The sequence below is a fragment of the Apium graveolens genome, chromosome 4 (assembly GCF_009905375.1).
Source record: "Apium graveolens cultivar Ventura chromosome 4, ASM990537v1, whole genome shotgun sequence".
Classification (NCBI taxonomy): domain Eukaryota; kingdom Viridiplantae; phylum Streptophyta; class Magnoliopsida; order Apiales; family Apiaceae; genus Apium; species Apium graveolens.
This window is the reverse complement of record NC_133650.1, coordinates 283,840,305-283,864,046: the sequence shown is the minus strand read 5'-3', so window position 1 is coordinate 283,864,046 and position 23,742 is coordinate 283,840,305. Positions and strand designations below refer to the sequence as shown.

Genomic DNA, 23,742 nt, shown 5'->3' with positions numbered 1-23,742 from the left:
AAAGTACAACAGGCTCCTGCCAATTCCTGGGAAACAAGCTTGTATCATGGTTTAGCAAAAAGCAAAATTCAGTCTCTACTTCTACAGCTGAGGCTGAATACATTGCTGCTGGAAGTTGCTGCTCTCAAGTGTTATGGATGAGGAATCAACTCCTTGATTATGGACTACATGTTGATAGAATTCCTATTTTATGTGACAACACAAGTGTCATAGCCATAACAGAGAATCCTGTGCAGCACTCAAGGACCAAGCGCATTGATATCAAGTACCACTTCATTAGGGAACATGTGATGAAAGATACAGTGGAACTTCATTTTGTTCCAAGTGAACAACAAATTGCAGACATATTTACCAAGCCACTTGATGAATCAACATTCACAAGATTGGTAAGTGAGCTAGGTATGCTTAATTACTCTTAAAATTCATGTCCTTATTGCAATTTGAATTGAAGCCTGAAATGTATCAGCTGCAAGAACAAATTTGATTTTTAACACAGATTATTCCATCAACGGATATTCCCTATCCGTTGAAAGTCAAAATTGTTCTGTCAACGGATGTTCATTATCCGTTGAAAGTCATATATATTTCTGGAATTTTTATTCGTCAACGGATAAAACTGAAGTGCTCTTCAACGGATGACAGTTTACCTTATCCGTTGAAATATCACATCAGTCGATTCAAGTGTTTCACAGCCGTTGATTCTATTGTCTTAACCGTTGATACTCATACATACAGCTGTATGTATTTGTTTTAAAGGTAGTTTTTAGAATACTTACAGTTTATTCTTAAACGGCTGAAATTCACTTACATATATTTATTGTTAAATCTCTTATTTATGCTTTTTAATTTGAGAAAGTATATAAGCCCTTCTGATTTTCATTTTTACTTTATGCTTTCTTGAAATTTCAAAGCTTTTACCATTTTCTCTCTGCAAAACCTTCAAGTTATTCTCTGCAATTTCTACTCACAACAATGGCACCAGTAGTAAAGATTATGTCTCAATCTGGGTTCATCTATGAGAAGAACAATTTCATAGCTTTGGTAGAAAAGAATGAAGCCCACTCAGATTATCACAAAATGATGGACTTCATCAAAAACTGTAAACTTAGCTATGCAATACTGGAAGCCCCAACGATTTACTGTGAAGTAGTTGAGGAGATTTGGACAACTGCTGAGTTCAACTCCATAGATATGACTATCTCCTTCACTCTCAAAGGTAAAAATCACTGTGTTAACTGTGATGACTTACTAGCATGTTTTAAATTACCTGAGAACAATGCCATGACACCACACACTGATAATGATGTATCCAGCATGTTAGATTCCATAGGTTATTCTCTTAACTCTGCTAGTTTAGGGAGTATTAAAAGAAAAGGCCTTAGGAAAGAATGGAGTTTTCTTGGGGATGCCTTTATCAAGGTTTTCTCTGGGAAAATTAGCAATTTTGATGCCATAACTTCATCTCTTGTTAATATGCTCTATATGCTTGTTTCTGATAGGTATTTTAATTTTAGCAACTATGTTATGCTAGAATTGGGTACTAGATTAGGTAACAAAGCTAATAGACCTAATAACATCTATTATGCTAGATTCTTTATGTTATTGGCTAACCATGTTGCTGAAGGTTTGGTCATAACGAATGAGAATAATAAACTCAAGTGCTGGGCACAAGAGAAAAGAGTTCTTGCAGATTTATTGAGAATGGATCTCAACAACAGTGTGCCATTGGTATATTTACCAATCATGAATGCACCTCAGGTAGGTGAGGTAATTGCTTCTACAACTCCTACTTCTTCCAACCCCTCTATTTCTTTATCTTCTAGTGTGGCCATGGAATCTGTGACAATGCCCCAACAGATTCCTACCAAGGTCACCAAAACTAAACTTTCAAAATCAAAGACAAAGAAAACCACCTTTGTTGTTTCTCAAAAGACAACAGTTGTAACACCTACCATTAACCCTGAGGGGAGTGAACAGGGTGTGAGTGGTGAGGGGAGGGGTGAACATCAAAGAAACCCCCAGGATAAGGAAGGAGAGAAAAGTGCTTCCCAAGCTAGCCAAGCCACAGTTTCTCAAAAAGCTGTGGTGGTTGAAAAGGTTACTAGCATATCCCTAGCTGCATCCTCCCAAAAGGATGTAACTATTGAAAATAGTTCCCAACCAGGAACACACAAATGAGGGAGGGACACTAAAGCCAAACACTCACCAACAAAAGCCTTTATTAGAAGAAAGAGAGCTAAAACCCAATCTTCTACACAGGGTGCACACACTGCACAGATACATCCATCTGTATCTATGCCTTCTCAAACTCAGTTTGATGTGGCTCCAACAAATATGGAGTCACAGCCCCATTCTCTCACAATTAACACACATCAATCACCACACACTTCCTCACCATCTCTAGATGTGGATATGTTATTCCCATCAATTCCTGATTCTCCCTCTTTACAACTCAGGGAGGAGACCCACTCAAATACAGGTGATCATCATCTTTTAGATGATTTGTTGGATCACCCGCAAATTCTTTCAGATGTAATTGAAGGATCTGTGTCACCAAAACTCATATCAATCTACACAGATTCAACAGTTATATCACTTTCAATTTCTACTTCTTTTCCTTCTTCAACGGATATCACTCATCCGTTGACAAGTGGTTGTTCTTCAACGGATAAGCTTAACAGCAGTTATCCGTTGATACCATCAGTTTCACCTTCAACGGCTATTCCTCATCCGTTGATAGTCTCTACACACACAACTGAAACAATTCCAAGTGTAGAAGACTTGATTACTGTACAATCACTTCTAGGACTGAGGGAAGGGAGTGACAATTTGAGTGAGAGGCTGGGTTGCTCCCAGGCAAAAGGAGAGATTGAGAGCTCAAAAATGCATGCTATTTCTTCCAGCATGGCAAAAGTAAGTGAGAGGAGTACCACCTTAGTAGGTGAAGGTGAGGGAGTGAGTTGTGTGAGCCAGGGGGAGCCCCTGATGCAAGAACATAGAGAAAATGAGAGAAAGGCAGGTACAGCAGATATAAGGATGGATCCAGCCATAGCTAGTGAGTCAATGATTGTGAATGATGCTGAAAAGGAAAGACAATTTCAGCAACATTACAAAGCTGTAATTGATAACATTTCCTTGGATGCTGACACTTTTACTCATCCTGTTTCAGCCTATCAAGTATTGGCTGCACAGGGCAATGTGGAGGCAGAAAAGACACTACATCTAGTACATACAACAGCATCTCTTCAAAGGGACAAAACTGCTATTAACAAGATGCCTTCAACAGCTGGTGAGTCATTTGAAGAATTTGAAGTAAATTCTGATGATGATGACTTTGTTTCTTCTGATGGAAGCATGAACTTAGGGGGAGATGGAGGCCCTAGTTCTATTCCAAATCTACCTGAATGGGCCTTCACAAAGGAGTCTACAACAGGGCAATTCAATGTCTCCTTAGTCAAACAAATCAGTACTATCAAACAGGCCATTCAGAAAATTTCTCATGCTGGTACAAAGGCTATCCTTACAGCTCACTTGGACTCACTGCATCTCATGAAGTTGCAGCAAGTAAGACAGAATCTGAGTGTGGATGAGCTCAGAAAGGATATTGCTGACTTGAAATCCTACAATTCTGAAAAATTGGATTCAGTCATGCCCTTTGGTACAATGCAGGACATTTTGTTGAGATTGAAAAAGGAATCACATACTGAAAAGAGGCTGGCCAAATTGGAAGACAGAGTTCAAGTTATTGAAGATTCTGTGGCCACCATTCTTCACAACCAACAATCTCAAACAAATCTACTTATGCAGCTGGCAAAAGCACAGGGCTTGACCCCTCTCCTTGATGATAACAAAAAGGGGGAGAGTAAAAGGGAAGGGGAAGGAGAGCCAACTACAAAAATCCAAATATCTAAAGTGTTAGTTCCTGCCATCACTACTTCTCCAATCATTCAAATCAAAGGAAAGCCTGATGGAATTGATTTAATCCAGCTAGCAGCAGCTGAAATTCAAGTGAAAGAGCAAAGGAGGAGAATTGATGAAAGGATGCAACAGCTGTTTGGCTCAACACAAGATAAATCAATATCTGTGAAACATAGCACAAAGGTTGAACCAATCAATATGGAGCACAAGCCAGAAAGGAGAAATAAGGTTGGAGAGACTTCTTTCAAGAATCTAAAACCTATGGTTCTCAAGCCCAACACCAGATCCAGCAAGGACTCCACAAAGAACCCTCTAGACTTTGCTCAGATGGAAGAAGTGGACTTTCCTCTTCCAAAGCCTGATGAAGACAAAGTTTTGGGTACAAGCATCATAAAACACAAGGAGACCATGGATGAGGCAGTAAGGAGAAACATGGCTATTATCTTTAGAGAGGGAAAGAGCATATGTGTGATGCAAGGACATCCCAAATTCTCAATAGCCAAGAGGGAAGAAACCAAAAGGTTAAAGAAAGAAGCTAAAAAACTCAAGGCTGACAAAAGAGCACAAGCAAAGCTTGAACAAAAGCTAAAGTCAAGTCTAGTTGAAAATGAGAAAGGAATTGAAGTCAGGGGTGAAGACAAGATTGCAAACTTAGATGAGGTTTTTGGGAGTATATTTGGTGAAAGCATGGAGGAAAAAGAGGAATGGCAGAAGGGAAACAGAAGAAAGGCCAAGGCACATAAAAGGAGTGAAGGCAACACTGAAGAAACTAAATCTCTACCTTCCATACCTGAACCCTTTGTTGTTGATCCCACTATAAACATCCATGGTGAACCAATCATCCCAAAAGAGGAACATATTGATTGGGACACCATCAATTTGCCTACCTTTTTAACCACTCTTCCACTACCAAAGAAACAGAAAAGAAAATCCAAATCTACACCTCCCCTAAACTCTAAGAAATTCACTCAAAAACATAAACCTAACCCTAAGCCACCCATTTCTAAAGATGATTATGTTCACATCTGTGACATAAAAGAAATTTCAGACATTGAACTCTATCTGGATGAGCTGGAGGATGTAAGGGGAATTGCTGCTTACAGACAGCTACCAGAGAGATTGGTGTTCAGATACAAAGGAGCTAGGGAAAGAACATGGCCTCTCTACAGGATTCTGAATGAAGGCTACTCTACCTTGATCAGAGTCTTTTCAGCCATACAAAAGGATTCTGGCTTTACCAGGACTGCCAAGACTGAAATTCTCAACAAGATTGCCAACATAAGAAAAACTTGGAGGGAGCCCAATGCTTTGCCCAGAACCTTACTCATTCAAGAAAGGGGAACTACAATTCATAAATCACCTCATTGGTTGATGGAATTCAGAGATGATAAAGGAGTCAGAAGATTTTTCAGACTTGAAGACCAACTCAAGATTGCCAGCAATGAAACTCTCAAAGAAATGCAATCTAAGTTGGATATCAGTGATGAAGATGAAGCTGAATTCTTCAGACAACTCCAACTCCAAATTGAGGAAAATGACAAAGGGCTAGGAAAGAAAACCGGGGATCAAAGAAGAAAAAGATGATTTGCTCAGGCTAGAGGAGCACCCTTGGAAACACTGTAAATCTTCAATTACCTTCTAGTACATACACTTTTGCAGCACTTTTAAATTTCTACTTAGTTTCAGTTCATATATTTGTTAAGTGTTTTGTTATCATCAAGTTAACCTTGAATTTATGTCTACAATTCTTATAGACATAAATAGGGGGAGATTGTTAGGAATATATGTGCATTAGTTTGATGATATGTTTAACAAAACACTTAAGTAGAAATCTAGTGTTTGTAGCCTCAACGGATAAGACCACTTTGGCTATCCGTTGATGGTGTAGCTTTACTTAGAAATAAGTCTAGTGTTGTAGCACATTTCAGTCTCTGAATTTGAGATATAATTCTTAAATGTTGAGGGAAATTATAAGTCATGTTGACTACTAAAGGATATGCAGATAGGAAGGCCAATTGTAAATATCTCATGCCTTGTAATTTTGTATAAATGAAATGGTGTCAACGGATAACTTAAAGACCTTCATCGGATGAGAAACAAAGCTTCAACGGATGTCTCTAAAGCTTCAACGGATAACATCCTTCAATGGATGAGTGCATCAACGGATAGAGCTTCAACTGCTAACCCATCAACGGATAAAGCCATCAACGGATGAAGGCTTCAACGAATGTTCTGTTAAATAGCAGTTGACAAGTGGTAGTTGTACCTACAAACAGAGGCACATGGGTTGACAGAGACAACTGAGATGTGGTAGCCTATTTCAGGAACATCAGAAAAAGCAGCCGTTCTACTCTAGTATAAAGAGGCAATAGTCAACAATGCACTGGAGTAAAATGGAGAAGAAACAAGTGGAGAACTTATTTTATTATTGTACTTTTTATCTTTGTCTTCACTTGTAAACTTGGTGTTATATAAACCAAGTAGCAGCTAGTAATTAGAAAAGAGTTTTTCAAGAGCTGTTTAGAAAAATCTTGAGAGAAAAATTATCTAGTTTGTACTAGGATGCAGCTGTGATCAACTTCTTGAATCACAGATTTTCTGAAATACCATCTCTGGTGGAACAACAAATCCACCAGAAAAGTTTTTAAGGTCTGTTGTGTTCTGTACTTTTGTGTTTGAATATATATCTGTCTGTATTAGCTTAAAGCAATTCACACACTTGTTTATCTTAAACACACAGCCTTTGAAACTGCTCAAAACTTGAAAAAGTTTTGAGATTTACATTCAACCCCCCTTTTGTAAACCTCATTGTTAGTTCACTAGGAATAACAAACCCTTCACAAATTTTCAACACATCTGTAATTCACAAGTCAGTTGATTACCCTTCATTTTCATTACTTTGGTAATTTGGTTGATTACTTTTTTACCATTAAAATTGACATATAATTTATATATGTCTTACAAAACAATCAAATAATCATGTTTATCCCAACATGAGCAAAATGACAAGGGGATAGGCCGGTACACAAATAACTCAGTACTTTTTTTAGTCATTCTAATGGAAGGAGGTCGTAAAGAAATAGAATTGAGACGAAAATATTTAAAGAAGAAGATTTTTCTCTTTACCAAAATATATGTATATCCATTTACGATCTTATAATAAGAGTAGGGGATCATTCTCTATGAATCGATAATTAGTTAAAAATTATGAACATAAAATCATATTTATGAATAAATAATTTAGAATCAATCTATACCCCCGTAAGCACATAATATGTGACGTAAGTATGCCCATGAATTGCATGGGGGAATTAATTAATACCGCTGATATTTGAACATGGTAAGAAGATAAAAAAAAATCTCTTAAAACAACGCACATAACGATCATCGCCCATTTCACGATAATTTTAAAATTTTTATTACTCTTAAAAACTAAAAACATCTCGGTATGAAATGTTTAGCTACCATCATTAATAATAATCATGCTCTATTTCAATGATTTGGATCAATTCTTATTGCGTAGTTAATTCAAATCATTTATTTCAAAGGGTAAAATATTCGATAAAGAAAATTAAAATAATGTTTTCCCTAATACTACAATCACTTTGAATATTACACGTTTTTACATATTTTTTTATAAATATACTCATATTTTTCAGCTATAAATATTTATAATATATATTTAATAAATATTAAAATATTTAAAAATTAATAGATAAGAATTGTCTGTGCCTTGCACGGGTTTAGGAGCTAGTTGAAACTAATAACCCGGCTATAAAAGATATGAACTTAAGGGTGTAGACTGTGTTAAATTGTATATCCTCTGAGGGTCCTGTTCCCTGACAATCGTGTGTCAGGGAACAGTTAGCCAACACACTATCTCTTGGCCGTTGGATCGTGAATCCAACGGCCAGGATTAAAAAAAAAAATCTTGTTCGCGCTTTTATTCCGCGGAAAGCTTCCCTTCCGCGCTTTTTTCCGCGGAACATCTTTCCCTTCCGCGGATAATATTAGCGGAACGTGTAGAAACTAATAACAGCCCGACTTCAGTTATATACACAAACACTAAAATCATATACTTCCTCCTTCTCTGGCAATTTTCTGGCTTTTCTGACAATTTCAACCAAAACAACAACCAAGCAACAATCGTTTTCTACCCAAAGGTTTGATTCTCTCAATTGTTCTTTGTATTAGTCTGTTCTTAGGTTTAGGATTTTGAAATCGAATTATTGTTCTTTGTTCTTTGTTTGCTTCGAATTGATTGGGTTATAATTCTGTATGTATATGTAAGTATGTGTGTATATGTAATTCGACCCCATTGATTGTGTTTTTGTTTTGAACCCGATTGTGTTTTTGTTGAACCCGATTGTTGATTATAGGATTATGATTATGTATATGTAAGCTAGTTCATCAGGAACTGTTTCCGCGATCCTAGACATGTTGCTTTGTACTTGTCTTATTTTGATTTCTAAGTTACTAGTCTAGTAATGTGGCCATGCTGAAACCTCGATTTTTCGATAGGCCAGGAGAGGTGTTTGTTTTCTTATATTTATGAATTATGACCGAGTATCTGGAATTATATATGTGTTGGACAGTTATTATCGAGTTATCAGTTCATTCTAGATTGCTAGTTATAAATAAATTAATTTTCGACAAATTAATTGAAATGACTGCAGAACGAAATCGATATACATTTGCCTTGTGAACTCTGGGAAAATCAGTATGAACTCAAACAGTTCTAATACGAGGAGCCTAATAATAGACCTACTACCATAAGCCAAACATGCATTGAATCTTTAGAAACATCAATACCATGACACAATAGTCTTTACAAATTTTATGTTGAGGGAAGTTGCAATGTTCTGTAATGTTGTTGATTGATTGAAATGTGTTGGTTGAGATTTGAATTAATAAGGCCTAAATTTTGTTACATTCTGCTTCTGGTACATGTGGATGTGATTATACGGTCAATTTTAAATGTGGAAGTAACTAATGTTAAATTGTGTGTTTATTGTTTCAAGATGGATAACATATTTCCGGGTCCAGTTAGTCATGACATTATCTTTGATAACTCCTATCATGTGAGTTCGGATGTTTGGGAGGGACAAGAGCGGGGTCCTTTGGAGTGTTATTGTTGGAACAGGAACATGCGTAGGTGGGTTTTATCTGATACACAGAAGGACTTGTTGCATAGCATTGGTTTTGGTGTGTTTGCAAATCCGGGTGTGGTTTTGCAGAATGATGCGAGGCTTGTCACGACACTTGTGGAGAGGTGGCGTCCCGAGACCAACACCTTCTTCATGAGACAGGGGGAAATGACAGTGACTTTGGAGGATGTTGGCTATATTTTGGGTTTACCGGTTGCTGGTCATGCGTTAGTTGGAGACGGTCTGGACAGTGGTTTGGCATATTTTTCGAGACAGTGGTTTGAGTCGTTGGATGAGGAGGAGGTGAAGGCAGGATGGGCCAGAGCCAGCATAAAGTACACATGGTTGTATCAGAGATATGGGAGGGCTGATCCGGGTCCTGATCTGAGGAGGATTGCTATCCACACACAGACATACCTGCTCATGGTCGCTGGTTCTGTTCTATTTCCTATCAGTAGTAAGAATGTGGTGCACCCGAAGTACATTGGACACCTCCGCTATCTTACGGGTGTGCAGAGTTGGTCTTGGGATTCTGCGGTTCTTTCATATCTATATAGGGGGCTCGAGCATGCAGCACAGAAAGGGGCCAAGAGGATTGCCTTTTGTACGTGGTTGTTGCAGTTGTGGGCATATGAACGGTTCTTGATTGGGAGACCTTGGGAGACCTCTTCCTGATCCTATCAGGGATTCATATCCAGTAGCTGAGTTCTGGGCTAGGCCGGTAGATGGGGTGGTAATTGAGGAGGAGGAGGCGGAGGCGGAGGAGGAGGAGGCGGAGGAGGAGCCTAAGGGGAAGAAGGGGAAGGAGGTGAAAGGGAAACAGGGGAAGGAGGTTAGGGGGAAGACGGTGACGAAGGTGAAGGAGGTTAGGGGTAAGGGTAGGGGAAGGAAAGGGAATGGTAAGGTGCAGGCTGATGTTGTTCATGATGATCCTATGGATGAGGATGTTCCTGGGACTGGGATTGTTGTTAAGAGAAAACGGGCTATAGGTAGGCGTGATAGTAGATTGGCGCCTCATCATAGTTTGCCACATTATAGAGGCGAGTTTGATGGAGTAGCAGCTGATATTGTGTCTTGGACGCCATATGCCCACTTTCACGAGGTGGAGGAGGATTCAGATTGGGATCATGACATATCGGCTGAGGATTGGGAGGCTCATTACTTTGGTCTTGCCAGGATTCCAGTGCTATGCTATGATGTTATAGAGTATCAGCATTCAGACAGGGTGATGAGACAGTTCGGGTTCAAACAGGGTATCCCACGGTCACCTGTTAACATGACAGAGTATAGGAAGCCTATGATTCCGTTTAATCCCCATGACTGGTGAGGTATATGGTTTGCTGAGATTGGTGAGTGGACCCATTTTAGTCAGCACCCCGAGGTTGTAGTTGCTCATCATTCAGATGCAGTGGATGACACATGCTACATGCAATGGTACTCAGACATTGCACGGATGCGTGTTGGGAAGCCACAACCATTTCCAGAGCCACAGTATAACACCCGGGAGTTGTTTAACAACTCGCAGACATTTGACCTTGTAAGTTTGTTAATAATTATTTCCCCGATATTTTTTAGAATTGTTTCCTCCTTTGCATTATAGTAATATATGATTATATGCCACAAATGTATTTTGCAGATACAAAAGGGGTTGGCATGTCTGCAAGCTATGGATAGTAGCATTTACCCTGAGTATGAGCAGGAGTTTGGGAGGATTGCCCCTATGTTTCTTGAGCCGTACTGTCGATTCATGCAGGATGTTAGAGGTCCGGCATATATGGCTCAAGTGTTCCAGCATGTTTATCTTTCTCCCGAGGCGATGAGGCCTAAAGTTGGAGAGACTCGAGAGGCCGATGTAATTGACATGACACAGCCGTCTCAGCAGGTGTCACAGGCCCCGACACATGCATCTGTATTTGCAGCAAGCTCATCTTCCAGGGCTGAAAAGATGGATATCCGCCGCCCTGTGGAAGAGAAATGGGATATAAATAAGAGACTAAAGTGGGAGAGGATGGATGCTATTATGAGGGATTGGAGATGGGGTGGTTTGCCCGGGAGTGGTCCTATTAAACACGATCTTAAGTGGACCTTGGACACAAGTGTTATGCAGAGTTTGGAACCCAAAGGATGGCTAGATGATAGGATCATATATGCCTACATGGTATAATCTTTGAACTTCTTTCATTTATGTTCTTCTTTTTGTTTCATTTATCGTATAACATGTTTCTTACAGTGGTGGTTGCATGATCGTGAGGAGGCCATAGCTGCCGCGGGGGTGTATCCGAGGATTCCTTCATACTACTTCATGGATCCACTTTTTATGGAGTCGGCGAAAAAAGTGGACTACTCACGTCCCTATTCTGCGAGGACCATGCATTTCTTTGTTAATTGGGCGAGTTATGGGGTAGGTCCACCAATTAACCAGGTGGACTACATATTTCTTTCCGCGACCGTGAACCAGAACCATTGGATTCTCATGGTATTTTCTGTGAAGGAATGGGGCGTGATGGTACTTGATCCTATAAACTACAACGCTCAATATCCTAAAGAGGAAGAGTGTGTGGTAATAGTTCCTCGACGACACCTTATATTATAATTTCTAAATCTTTCCTTATTACTTTCGTGAACTGATGTTATTTTTTGTTGTGTGTTAGGTTGGAGTTGTTGGAGGAATGTTTCGTTATGTTGGAAAGAATAGAAATGTCCCAGATGAAGAGCCTTTAGTTCATGTTTGGGATGCAATGCTTAAACAAGATAACTACTCAGATTGCGGTGTGTACGTGTACAAATATATGGACTACACCTTGCAGGGATATTACCTGGATAAAGTGCGTTGGGATGCCTCGGACGTGGAGATCTTTCATTATAGGATTGCGAAGGAGCTTCAAAGAGGGATGGCTAAACCCATACCAACACATCGCATGAGGCAAATGATGGAGAGGGTAGCCGGAAAGAGTAGTAGTTAGGTCATTCGTCTAGTTGTGTAGTTTAGTTGAACTTGTGACTTAATCTTATTCTTGTGTAGTGTAGTTGAACTTGTTTCGTTACATTTGAACATCATCGCATCCCCTTTATTTGGTTTAATGACAATTGACACTTGTTTCGTTTATATCGGTCGTTTATCGACCGTGTCCCTTTCCCGTCCCCTTTTTAGTTTTTTGTTTCTATTTTTTATTGATTTGTATATATAATGGCCCCCATACATTTGTGCGCAAATTTTAAAAGGTTTGGAGAAATTTCAAAATTTTAGGTTTTGTAAATTTTTGGCGATTTGGCCCATATTTGGAGGGGTACTTAAATTTGGCTTTTTTATATTTTGCAGGTTGTTGTTGTTTGATTGTGCATAGACTGTTGCTTATTTGGTCGGTATCCTGTAAAACAGGTGGGATGGTGCCTTTCCAGAAGGAACATTTCCAAAAAACTTTCTGCTCTTTCCGCGGAAAATAAGCGCGGAAGGGTTAATGCCTTCCGCGGTTATTTTCCGCGGAAAGGACAGACCAGATTCTTGAAATTTTATCCCCTATTTTATGTGAAATCTGTAAAATAATGATGTATTTCAACTATATGAACTGGATTATGCAATAAAATATTGATTAGAATATCGTTTCTTATGACTTCCAAAATTTAAGAATTACTTGACTATAATGACTAGCATATGGTCATTTTGCCAACTTTGCATGTAAATTCCCAGGCATGACAAGCATAAGTATTACAAAATAAAGTTGATTTCTATTTCATATTACATTAAAAGAGTTGTGTTTCGACATAATAAGTTTTCAAGTAATGGATCAATGATAAATTAGAAATTACATAATTGTCGCAATTCAAATCCAAATAAGTGCTTAACTTGTCTAGTTTGACAAAATTACATCGAAATACAAAAAAATACTTAAATAAAGGGAATTCTCGTACGAGCTACCCTAACTAACTAAATATCTCTAAAAAGTTAGAGAAGCCGCCCGATAGTCGATGCATTGAGACCCGGGGGGGCGTCGGCCCTGACAATGCATGTAACCCAATAGAGCACAACAACACATCCTTCACGGAGCACACCTTCAGTGACTTCTCTATGGGTCTCGTGATCATTTCATATTGTAATGGGAATGGTGTTTGACTCGTCGTACAGAGTGAATTTGCACCATGGTGCACGCCTCCAAGCCCATGCGTTGGTATCGTCACCACATAAGTGGGACACCCAACCCTTGACGTGATCAATGTGTACTTGGTCCCGGGTGGCACCCTCATGAGACTTCAACTTACGTATGTCCGCGATCCTATCACATTTCACAATTTTACCGCCATCCCATTCGGACAGTCTCCAAGGGCCATCGGGGGAGTCCTTACCCAATTTCAAAAACGGGAGAAAGTAAGGCGGCACATTGCTCCAAAGTCTTACAAACATGCAAGGAAGGGTTAACCATTGGCATGCTTCGGCCCAAACCCTTGAACGATATGCCTCTTCTTCTAGAGGGTGCAACTCCGGGCCTTCTTCCTCCACTAGGGGAAGTCATTTGTTTAACCGTTCTAGTTCCTCGCTCCATTCACGAGCGATTACATCCAACTCGCTAAATGTTGGTGACATACAATCCTCGAATTCGGAGTCCGAGTCCGAGAATGTGTTGCTAACATGAGACACCGACTCGTCATCCGAAGTATTGGTCATTTCACCTACATATAACAAGAACAAATGCATGTTACCAAAATGAGGTGAAACTACTAAAATCAATATAAGTGTAAAGGACGATAAAACAATATATAAGAGATTGTTATATAAAATTTGAATTACAATTGACCACTTTGACTTTTTCTCAATTCTTCCAATTTCACTAAACATTTTCTAGCATCATGTCCCTCAATGTTGCAATGTCCGCATTTTCTTTTTTTCTTTGCAAGTTCCTCAACGGGACTTTTAATTCAGTGCTCTTTGTTGCGTCCTTTGGTTTTTGAAACAACGGGGTCAAGAATAGTTCCATGTAACTTCTCTCCACTTTCTTGAGAAATTTTGGTATCAAATTCACTTCCAACACCTTCCACCCCATGAACGGGCATTTTCTTAATAATTTCGGTCTCTCGATTAATAACTCTCACGGCATACTCATAACGTTCCTTCGACGCCATGCAACTATGACTAAACCCCATAGTAAGTAAAGTCATGTGATTAAATCTTTCCGTTGGAGTCAAATCATGGGATGAGGCATCATCTCCGGGCATGTGATATGGCAACACACCATCAACTCTATTGGCATCCCTAGTCCACTTCTGTTTTACAAAATGTTCGGGTAATTCAGCAACACACCTCTTTGTCAACATGACAATAATATGACGACACGACATGCCCGAATGCTCAAACATTCTACATATGCAAGAACCCCGAAATGACAACTTGTTGAAGGTAACGAGATACGTGGTTCTCTTATACTCAACCATTAATGGTCGATAACATTTGTAGTACGTATCCTCCACATCTTCTAAGGAACGGTCTCTATCCTTCTCCACAAAGTACTTTGCGGCCTCAACCAATTGCTCTTGAAATTTTTTGAACATATCTTTCGTATAAATGGAAGCGGCATGTTGCTCCAAGGAGGTGTTCAGTCGCATGCAACGAATTTTATGATGTATATTATAATCCTCTTCTTTCTCATACATAAATTGTCTTTCTAACACCTTTTGTGCACCCTCAACAAATTCTTTCAACCCCGTGCAAGACCCTACATAAGCATCAAAAAAGACATTCATTCCTTCGCTTCTTGAAGTTGTTTTTTACCCGCGGAAAGAATGTTACGTGTATACGCATCAATCCACTTATGCTTCAAATTATACAAGCCTTACAACCATGTATTATCCTCCAACTTGTACTTCAAGATCAATACTTTCCACCTATCCTCGAAAATTTCTTCGGTCAAGGAGTGATATATGCAATTGTTGAAGTCACCTTTAAATTCCTCCATCGCTTGATCTTGATCGGTGATAATAGCCAAAGGTACTTTTCCTTCAACGGCCTCTAACCAAGTACCCAAAACCCACTCAAATGTAGTCTTCAATTCATCACGCATTAGTGTAAAACCAAAGAGAACCGATTGATAGTGATGATTCACCCCGGTGAACGGCACAAACGGCATATCATACCTATTTGTTCGATATGTTGTATCAAATGCAACCACATCACCAAAACTTTTGTAGTCCAACAACGACCGAGGGTCAACCCAGAAAAGACACTTCAATCTTCCTTCTTCATCAATTATAGTCCGAATAAAAAAATTTCCTCCACTTTCCTCTTCTAACATATGTAACAAATCCAATCCCGCTTGCGCATGATTCACACCCAAATTATCTTTTCTAAAATCTCGCACGACATTTCTCAAGTGTTGGGCAAGAAACCCTACTTGCTCCTCTCCTCCATGCATTTTTCCAAATATATTCATTTGTTGTATAGGCGCAATACCCGAAACATGTAAACTCTTAATTAAATTCTTTTGGGCGGCGGTTACATGTTGCTCCCTTTTGATCAAACTCATCTCAGAAGGTGACACAACATCGTGATTGTAATTTAAATCCAACGATGTTATCTCCCAATGCCTTGTATTTTGCCTATTAATCATATAGGTCCTAAACTTACATCCACTTCTAGGAAGTTTATCTCTACGCCTTTTCTTCTTCTCACTACCGACACTTCCTATCAAACTTCTTCATCCTCTACGGGTTCTTTATCGCGGTTTTCTCCCGCTAAATTACAAACATAAGTACGGGCATATATTGTTTTGTTCACACGCCTTTGTGTATTTTGGATTTTAATTGCAAACCCATTTTTCAAAGCATAGGCCCTAATTACATTTTCGGCGGCTACCAAATTAGGGAAATTTTGACTCAATAAAGGAATTACAATATCTTCTTCCCCAACAACACTCTTATCCCTACTCTCACTACTCTCATGCACAAACTCACTATTTTCATGCAAATCTTCATTTTCAAATCTATGTTCACTAACATAAATATCTTCATCACAATCATCAACAATGTTAACATAATTTACATTATCATTACGTAAACAACTACCACTAATATCAACAACCTCACTATTTACAACATTATCATTTTTTCTCGAAGCTTTTCTACCTTGAAACCGAGCAAACATCTTATCCATAACTACAACAAGAAAAAAGCAAGAAATTGAGTTTACCAAATGTAATTAGTCAATAAGGATGAACAAAACCAAGAATTCCCCCAAATTTGCTCTCCAATTTGACAAATGCTGCACAAAAAGGAAAGTGTGATCGTTTTAGGGTTATAAACTACAAGTACAGACATTCCGTTAATATTATCTGCGGAAGGGAAAGATGTTCCGCGAAAAAAAAGCGCGGAAGGGAAGCTTTCTGCGAAAAAAAGCGCGGATAGACGATTTTTTTTATCCTAGCCGTTGGATCCACGATCCAACGGCCAGGAGATAGTGTGTTGGTTAAGGGCCCCTGACACATGATTGTCAGGGAACAGGACCCATCTTCTGAAGGTGATTGAATACCAGAGAACTGTAAATAAAGATAACATTTGATTGAACTATTGATTAAAATCTAATGGTACACCTGTATATATACACAAGAATTTACAAAGAAAAGAGTCATGACTATGCAAACATGTTTATCCTATAAAAAGATAATTTATTTTGTTAATAACTAATTTCTTAACGTGTTGTTGTTGATGATCCATATACATAGATATTGCGGGATAAAATAAAATAATATAAATTATTGATCCGGGATAAAATAAAATAATGTAAATTATCGATCTGGGATAAAAGACAATAATGTAAACTATTGCGGGGATAAAATGAAATTAATATAAGACTAATCATAATTTGTATACTATTGATCTAAATTAAAATTTCACTTTTAATTAAAGCATAATATTTTTTTATGAACACACATAAAAATATGAATAAAACTATGTCATTTATTTAGCTAAATTATCTTTTTAAGATACCTCTAATTAAAAAATCATGAGCATATATATATATATTTATATATTTATTATGAAATAATATTATTTTAAAAAAATTTAGTGAACAAATTTAAGAACTCAATTCAAAATAATTTATTTACAAAAAAAAATAATAAAATTGGATAAAGTGTGCATCGCACTAGTTATAAGTTAGTATGTCTTAATCTTAATATACAAAAACTTGGGCAGTAGCCTTAAATGTGAATTTCAGGTGTGAAAAATGGTCCAAAATATCACGAAATAATGGCTCAAAATCGTTACTTTGCTCAGCGTTTTGGCAAAATATGATTTTGCTCTATGTCGTGGTCGTTTTTTGATTTGTTAACTTATTTAACAAAACCCTACTCTGTAACTATATATACCTATAATACTACTTTATTTAGCGTTTCACACAAATTATTTTTTCTAAAAAATTATTTTTAAACCCATATATAAATGGTTAAACCCTAAAATAATATTAAATTATTTTAAATTTTTGCTAATACCCAAAAGTGAATTGATAAAATCTAAAATATTAAAAATTATTAAATTAAATCACACATTTAAATTTAAAATTTGTTTAATTTAAAATTTACATTTGGATTATGTGGTTTAGGGCGTAAACCCTAGATTAAATAAGGGTTTAGGTTAGGTTTACGGCAAGGCTGTAAACCCTAAATCAGTATAACTTTTATTAATTTATGTTTTTAATATTTTTAAAACCCAAAATGGGAAATCCTAAAATGTTAAAAATTGTTAAATTAGATGTCTGTTTTATTCAATTTTTTAATATTTCTAAAATCTAAAAGGGGATTACTGAACCTTAAAAATTAAAAATTGTTAAATTATGGTAAATCATTAAATTTAAAAATATTAATTTTATATCTTTCGTTAAAAATGTAAATTTAAGTGGTGTTTTCGGTCTCAAAACCACACACAATAAAAAAAATTAAAAAAATAGTTGAATACCTTAACGCTACATAGTGTAGCGCGATGTGTACATTTTGGGTCATAATTTTCAAAAATAACATTTTGAATATTTTTAATAAATTTTTGACATTTTGGTTCATTTCTCTAAAAACTTAAGAGTGTTCATCAAAATGCACCACAATTTTATAAAATAGTATTTGTATTATTTGTATTTGAATAAATATATAAATGTATCAATATTATTTTTTATATGTTATATTGTTATTAAAAATTTCGTGTTGTATAATTAAATTAAATGATTTTATGATTTTATTGGGCTACCATTTTTACAGCTATTATATCAAGGATAAATACATAAGTATAATTTTTGTAAACATGATTTGATTAACGGCAAAAGGTTATTATATATCTCAAACTTCATTTTTAACTTTTTTTGGTGTTTCATTCAATTTATCTTATTTGCTAAAGTTATAGGTAATACAATTTTTTTAGCAAAATTTATTTTGTAAATATGAATAAATTGTACTGTAAATATTTAAATTGCCTATTTTTTTTCCTAAAGTATTAACAATTATTAGAAATAATATGTGATTTATTATTAAAACTTATATTTGATTGTTCTGTCAAAAAATTAGTCAAACTTATAATTTATATTTGAACTGTGTCGCATTATTAATCTATTAGTTTTATTCATTAGTTTTTATTTTAATTAATATATAACTACAAAAGAGAAAAAAAAATTAATAAAAATTAAACCCAATATATTTTTTTTGAATAAAAATGAGGACTTTCAATAATCAGGTAAATCATACAAAAACATATTTTGCATACTAGATGGAGGAGTAGTGAACACTCTTTGACAATTAAACAAACAAAGAATTTTAGTCATTTCATGGGCTGCTTTGTTTGCTTGCCATTTGACAGAAAAAATTGAAAAGCCTAATCTAGATCGCAAATAAGTTCGACAGTTTTCCAAGATGTGACCAACTTCCAACACATTCTCGCAAGGACTTTGAATTGCTTGTACTGATAGGAGAGAATCAAACTCAATAGACACCTTCTGATACGGCATCGACATCACCCACTTCAAGCCTTCACACATCGCTAGAGTTTCAGCTCCCAAAACCGTATAGGAACCAGACAAAGAAGCGACCTTTCTTGCTACAAACGTTCCAAGATGATCCCGTAGTACTAGCCCTACCAAAAATGATGTAGAATCAGTCCATATAGAAGCATCAATGTTAAGATTTAAGCAGCCAATCTCTGGAGGTGACCACCTAGTATTAGAAGCAACCACAAGCGAAACCACATTGACTTGCATTGCCTTCCTTGTGCCAACAGCTAGCTTCCAATCAGTGAACATTTTTGCACTCATGTCCATAGCAGTAACATGATTAACTGATCTATTCTCCCACACCTTTTTGTTGCAAAAAAATCAGATACCCCAGAGACATTTTGCAATTTTAATCACCTCATCACCAAAACCTTCACATATTTTATTTAGAATCCAATTTGGCTCGGTGTCTACCAACTGCGTATCATAGCTAACTCCAACATAGGACCAACATTGGCGAGCAAATGGGCACTCAAAGAATAAGTGAATCACATTTTCAACATCTGAATCACACATTGGACACGTTACAGGTAGTTGAACACCCTTAGAGATCAACCTGTACCGAACAGAAAAATTATTCCTACACAGATGCCGCATAAACACTTTGACCTTGTGAGGTATTGACAACCTCCAAATTTTTCCCCAACCCCTTGACTAAGTTACACTACTCATACCCAGATTTCTTTCATGCCACAAATGGTACCCTGTCTTCACACTATAGTGACCATTCGTAGCTTTTGTCCAAGCAATTCTATCCTTGACACCATTCTGAGGGATCGTAGTATTTAATATACTAATGACATCCTCTTCACTAAACATTCCTCTAACCTTGGAAACATCTTAGGCCTTCTCACCAGCCATAAACAGAGACGATATAGAGGTATTATCACCCTCGTAAGTGTGATTTTGATCCACCTTAAAATCCCATTTACCTCTCAACCAAGGGTCTTGACACACATCAATAACAACCCCATCCCCCAGTACCCACCTAAAACCCCCAGCTAGTGTGTTTTTAGCTGATAAAATACCTGTCCAAATAAAAATCGAACAAGGTTTCACAGTAGCTTTTAGCTGATGATCATTATGATAGTAACGTGCTTTGTTGAGACGAGCAACCAGAAATAGAGGTTTGTTCAGAAGATTCCAACACAGATTACCCAACAAAGCTATATTAAAACCATATAAACTAGTGAAACCTAACCCTCCCTTCGAATATGACATGGACATACCATCCCACGACAACCAGTTTATGCCTCTCCTTTCAGTCGAGCCTGAATTCCACCAGAATTTATTGAGCATCCTTTCGATCTCTTGACACAGAGACTTGGGAAGTAAAAAATAAGACATGCAATAGTACGGTATAGACTGAGCAACGTTTTTGATTAAAACAGTCTTACCTGCATTAGAGATAGGTTTAGACTTCCACCCTTAAATTTTCCTCCAAACCTTTTCCTTCACAAAGCTGAAAACTCATTTTTTGGATCAACCAACCAAAGATGGCAGACCCAGATATTTACTGTCCCTTAAATCATTAGAAACACCGATAATTATAGACAACTCCTCTCTCTTCTCTTGACCCACATTTGTACTAAAAAATACCCCGATTTTTGGAGATTTACTGACTATCCTGAGCGATACTCATAATCTTTAAGCAAATCCACAATGTTATTAGCTTCCTCGTTACTTGCCTGGAAAAAAAGAAAGCTATCATTTGCAAAGAGTAGATGAGTAACTGTAGGCGCGGAAGGACAAATTTGAGAGCCGTGAATATCTCCTACAACCGTAGCATTAATCAATGAATCTGATAATCCTTCTACACACAAGAGAAACAAATACGGGGACAATGGGTCCCCTTGACGAAGTCCCCTTGATGGAATAATCGGTCCAATATAAGAGCCATTAAAACAAAAATCATACAATACCATCATTAAACATATCATGATTTAATTTATCCATCTATTGTAGAAACCCATTCGAAGCATTCTTTCTTTGAAAAAAACCCAGTCCACCCTATCATAAGCCTTGCTAATGTCAAGCTTTAGAGCTATTTTTCCCTCACTCCCATTGGATTTCCTGTTCATATGGTGAATGATCTCGAATGCCACTAACACATTGTCAGTAATATTTCTCCCGGGAACAAAGGCGGATTGATTTTCGGAAATCAAACCAGGAAGAACCAGTTTCAACTGATTTGCTACGACTTTTGCTAAAATTTTATAAAGGACATTACATAGAGCGATTGGTCATAAATCTTTCATATTACACACATTCTCCTTTTTAGGAATCAAGACCACATTTGTATCATTTATATATGCAGAAAACGAGCCACCTTGCAACCATTCTTCACAGCAATTAAACACCTCCTTGCCTAGCATAACCTAAAACTGTTAAAAGAACGCCGAATTCTAACCATCAGGCCCTGATGCTTTATCAGGATGCATCTGTTTGATGGCCAATGAAAACTCCTCGAATGAGACTTCTTCTACCAACTTTCTATTTAGCTCCTCTGAAATACATGTACTGTTGCCGATATTCTGCTGCATATTAATATCGCTTTGATCACCTTGAAACATAGTTGAGAAATAATCTCTGACTATATGGCACATCTCCTCATGAATTTCCACCTTCTCACCATTCTCTTTCTCAAGGAAGCAGATACGATTTGTTTTCCTCCTCGCAGAAGCATTTGCATGAAAATTTTTTAGTATTGGTGTCCCCCTCTACTAGCCAAAAAGTTTTTGCCCGTTGCTTCCAGTAAACCTCTTCATGGCGGAGTAACTCATCAAGCTTCTCTCGTTCAGCAAAATAAAGATTCAAACCAGCTACATCTGTTCGATCAACCAGCTTTGATAGAGCTTCCTTATGCTTTTTAATCTTATCCCTAAACTTATGAAAAAAGTTCCTACCCCAACGCGTCATGAAAGATGAAACATAAATAAGCTTAGGAAGGATATGAAAAGAAGGCATATCCAACCAATAATCAATAGCATCATTTCTGAAAGTAGGTTCTTCAAGCCATGTATATCAAACTTAAACCGAAACTGTTTTCTCAAACAGTGTACAGAAAACAGATCCAAATTAATTGGATCATGATCAAAGTAGGTTACGTGGTGGACTGTAAGCTTGCACAATGGAAATTTCCTCAGCCAGGAACTAGTAGCAAAAACTCTATCAAGCTTCTCTCTAACCCACCTGTATGTACCTCGGCCTCGTTCCCAGGTGTACTTACCACCTAGAAGATCGATTTCAGATAATAAGCAGTCATCAACAGTCATTCTAAAGCCATCCAACAGATTTTGTGGGTGAGGGACAACTCCAACTTATTAGAGGAATAGAGAAGATCATTAAAATCACCAAATATGCACCAAGGCAACTGAGAAACTCCAGCTAAATTACGAATAAGCTGCCAAGAATTACTACGTCTTTGCCTCTTAGAAAATCCGTAAAAACAAGAAAGACGCCAGGAAGTTACATTATTTTCAGTAAAAACAACATCAATGTGATTTTCGCGAGTAACCAACAATTTCACATTTTACTTGATGTCTCCAAAAAACTGCTAACTCACCACTATGGCCAACACAATCAACAGAGAAACATTGAAAAAACCAAATTTTATACGAAGAGTTTCAATCTTATTTGCATTTGAGATAGTCTCGGATAAAAACAAAAATCGGGCTTGCATACCTTTACCAGGTCGCTAAGGATACGAATTACTCGAGGATTACCCAGTTCCCGGCAATTCCAGCTTAGTAGATTCATAATGGCTGGATGGCCTGCATTGCAGACTAAGCCAATAGAGTAGGAGAAGACACCGAACAATCCATATTAGAAAGAGCGGCATCTGGGTTTCCAATAGTAGTCTCACCATCCGTTATCAAAAACACTTCTTCTTGAGGCTCATTCCTTTCCCCTTTCTTTTCCTCAATACCAAGCCCATCTAACTCATCCTCTGGGGCCCTAATAAGACTATTATTTTTTAATTTTGCCGCCTGAATTTTTGAATTTCCAATTAACAAACTTGACCCCGCTAATTTAGCATTCCCATGCATGTTTGTTCTAACATCACGTCGATACAAACGTCTCTATCCTTTTGTGACGCTTGTCCCTCCGAAAATTGATTCTGATAGCTATCAGATCCTAAATTACCGCCCCAATTTTCATCCTTCTCATCCCGTAGCCACCTACTTTTCTCCTGTCCCGCCGCCCTCCGTGGCGGATCACGAAACCACGAACCCTATTCCCTGGCACTGTCTTTATGTTGCATGTCGAACTTCTTACTACAAAATCGTTTCGTATGGGAAAACAGTCCACACACGAAACAAAAATCCCACAGCCTCTCATACTTAAACAACACATTCAGTACCATCTCTTCTACAAATCTTCTTTTTCCTCTTTAATGGTTTTCTCACATCCACACGAATTCTTAATCTCATACTCTCCCTCCATATACTCGTATTATTATTTGGATCATACAAGGGAAACGTACCAAAGAAATTTCCTAGCTGCTTGCCTACCGCCTCAACCATAAAACCAGATGGAAATTCATGAATTTGTATTCAAAATTCACAACAAAAAGAGGCACGTTTACATGAACTTCACCCTTAGGAATTGTACAAAGCCCAAGTAACGCCCCATCAAAGAATCATGGCCCCCTATTCAAAACCC

At 37.5% G+C, this 23,742-nt stretch overlaps 3 protein-coding genes across 3 annotated transcripts; all 3 read right to left on the bottom strand.

The window, feature by feature from the left end:
- Window positions 1–14,887: 14,887 nt before the first annotated feature.
- LOC141719752 (protein FAR1-RELATED SEQUENCE 5-like) lies at window positions 14,888–15,661 on the bottom strand. Its single transcript, XM_074522126.1, has one exon. The coding sequence runs from the start codon at window positions 15,659–15,661 to the stop codon at window positions 14,888–14,890; it is 774 nt and encodes a 257-aa protein (XP_074378227.1).
- Window positions 15,662–18,753: 3,092 nt separating this feature from the next.
- Window positions 18,754–19,896, bottom strand: LOC141719750 (uncharacterized). The gene is made up of 3 exons (XM_074522125.1): window positions 19,781–19,896; window positions 19,435–19,633; window positions 18,754–19,380 (listed from the first exon to the last, which is right to left on the bottom strand). Exons 1-3 carry the CDS (start codon window positions 19,894–19,896, stop codon window positions 18,754–18,756), a joined length of 942 nt encoding a protein of 313 aa, XP_074378226.1.
- A 21-nt stretch (window positions 19,897–19,917) lies between these two features.
- On the bottom strand, window positions 19,918–20,376 carry LOC141719749 (putative mitochondrial protein AtMg00310). Its single transcript, XM_074522124.1, has one exon. It carries the CDS (start codon window positions 20,374–20,376, stop codon window positions 19,918–19,920), a length of 459 nt encoding a protein of 152 aa, XP_074378225.1.
- Between the last annotated feature and the right edge of the window lie 3,366 nt (window positions 20,377–23,742).

Coding starts and splice junctions, on each gene's coding strand:
- LOC141719752 (XM_074522126.1), bottom strand. CDS start 15,661: ATGATTAATAGGCAAAATACAAGGCATTGGGAGATAACATCGTTGGAT.
- LOC141719750 (XM_074522125.1), bottom strand. CDS start 19,896: ATGTTTAGTGAAGAGGATGTCATTAGTATATTAAATACTACGATCCCT. Junction 19,634..19,780: donor CACTATAGTGTGAAGACAGG/GTACCATTTGTG, acceptor TGTTCGGTACAG/GTTGATCTCTAAGGGTGTTC. Junction 19,381..19,434: donor GTGAAGGTTTTGGTGATGAG/GTGATTAAAATT, acceptor TGCAACAAAAAG/GTGTGGGAGAATAGATCAGT.
- LOC141719749 (XM_074522124.1), bottom strand. CDS start 20,376: ATGCTCAATAAATTCTGGTGGAATTCAGGCTCGACTGAAAGGAGAGGC.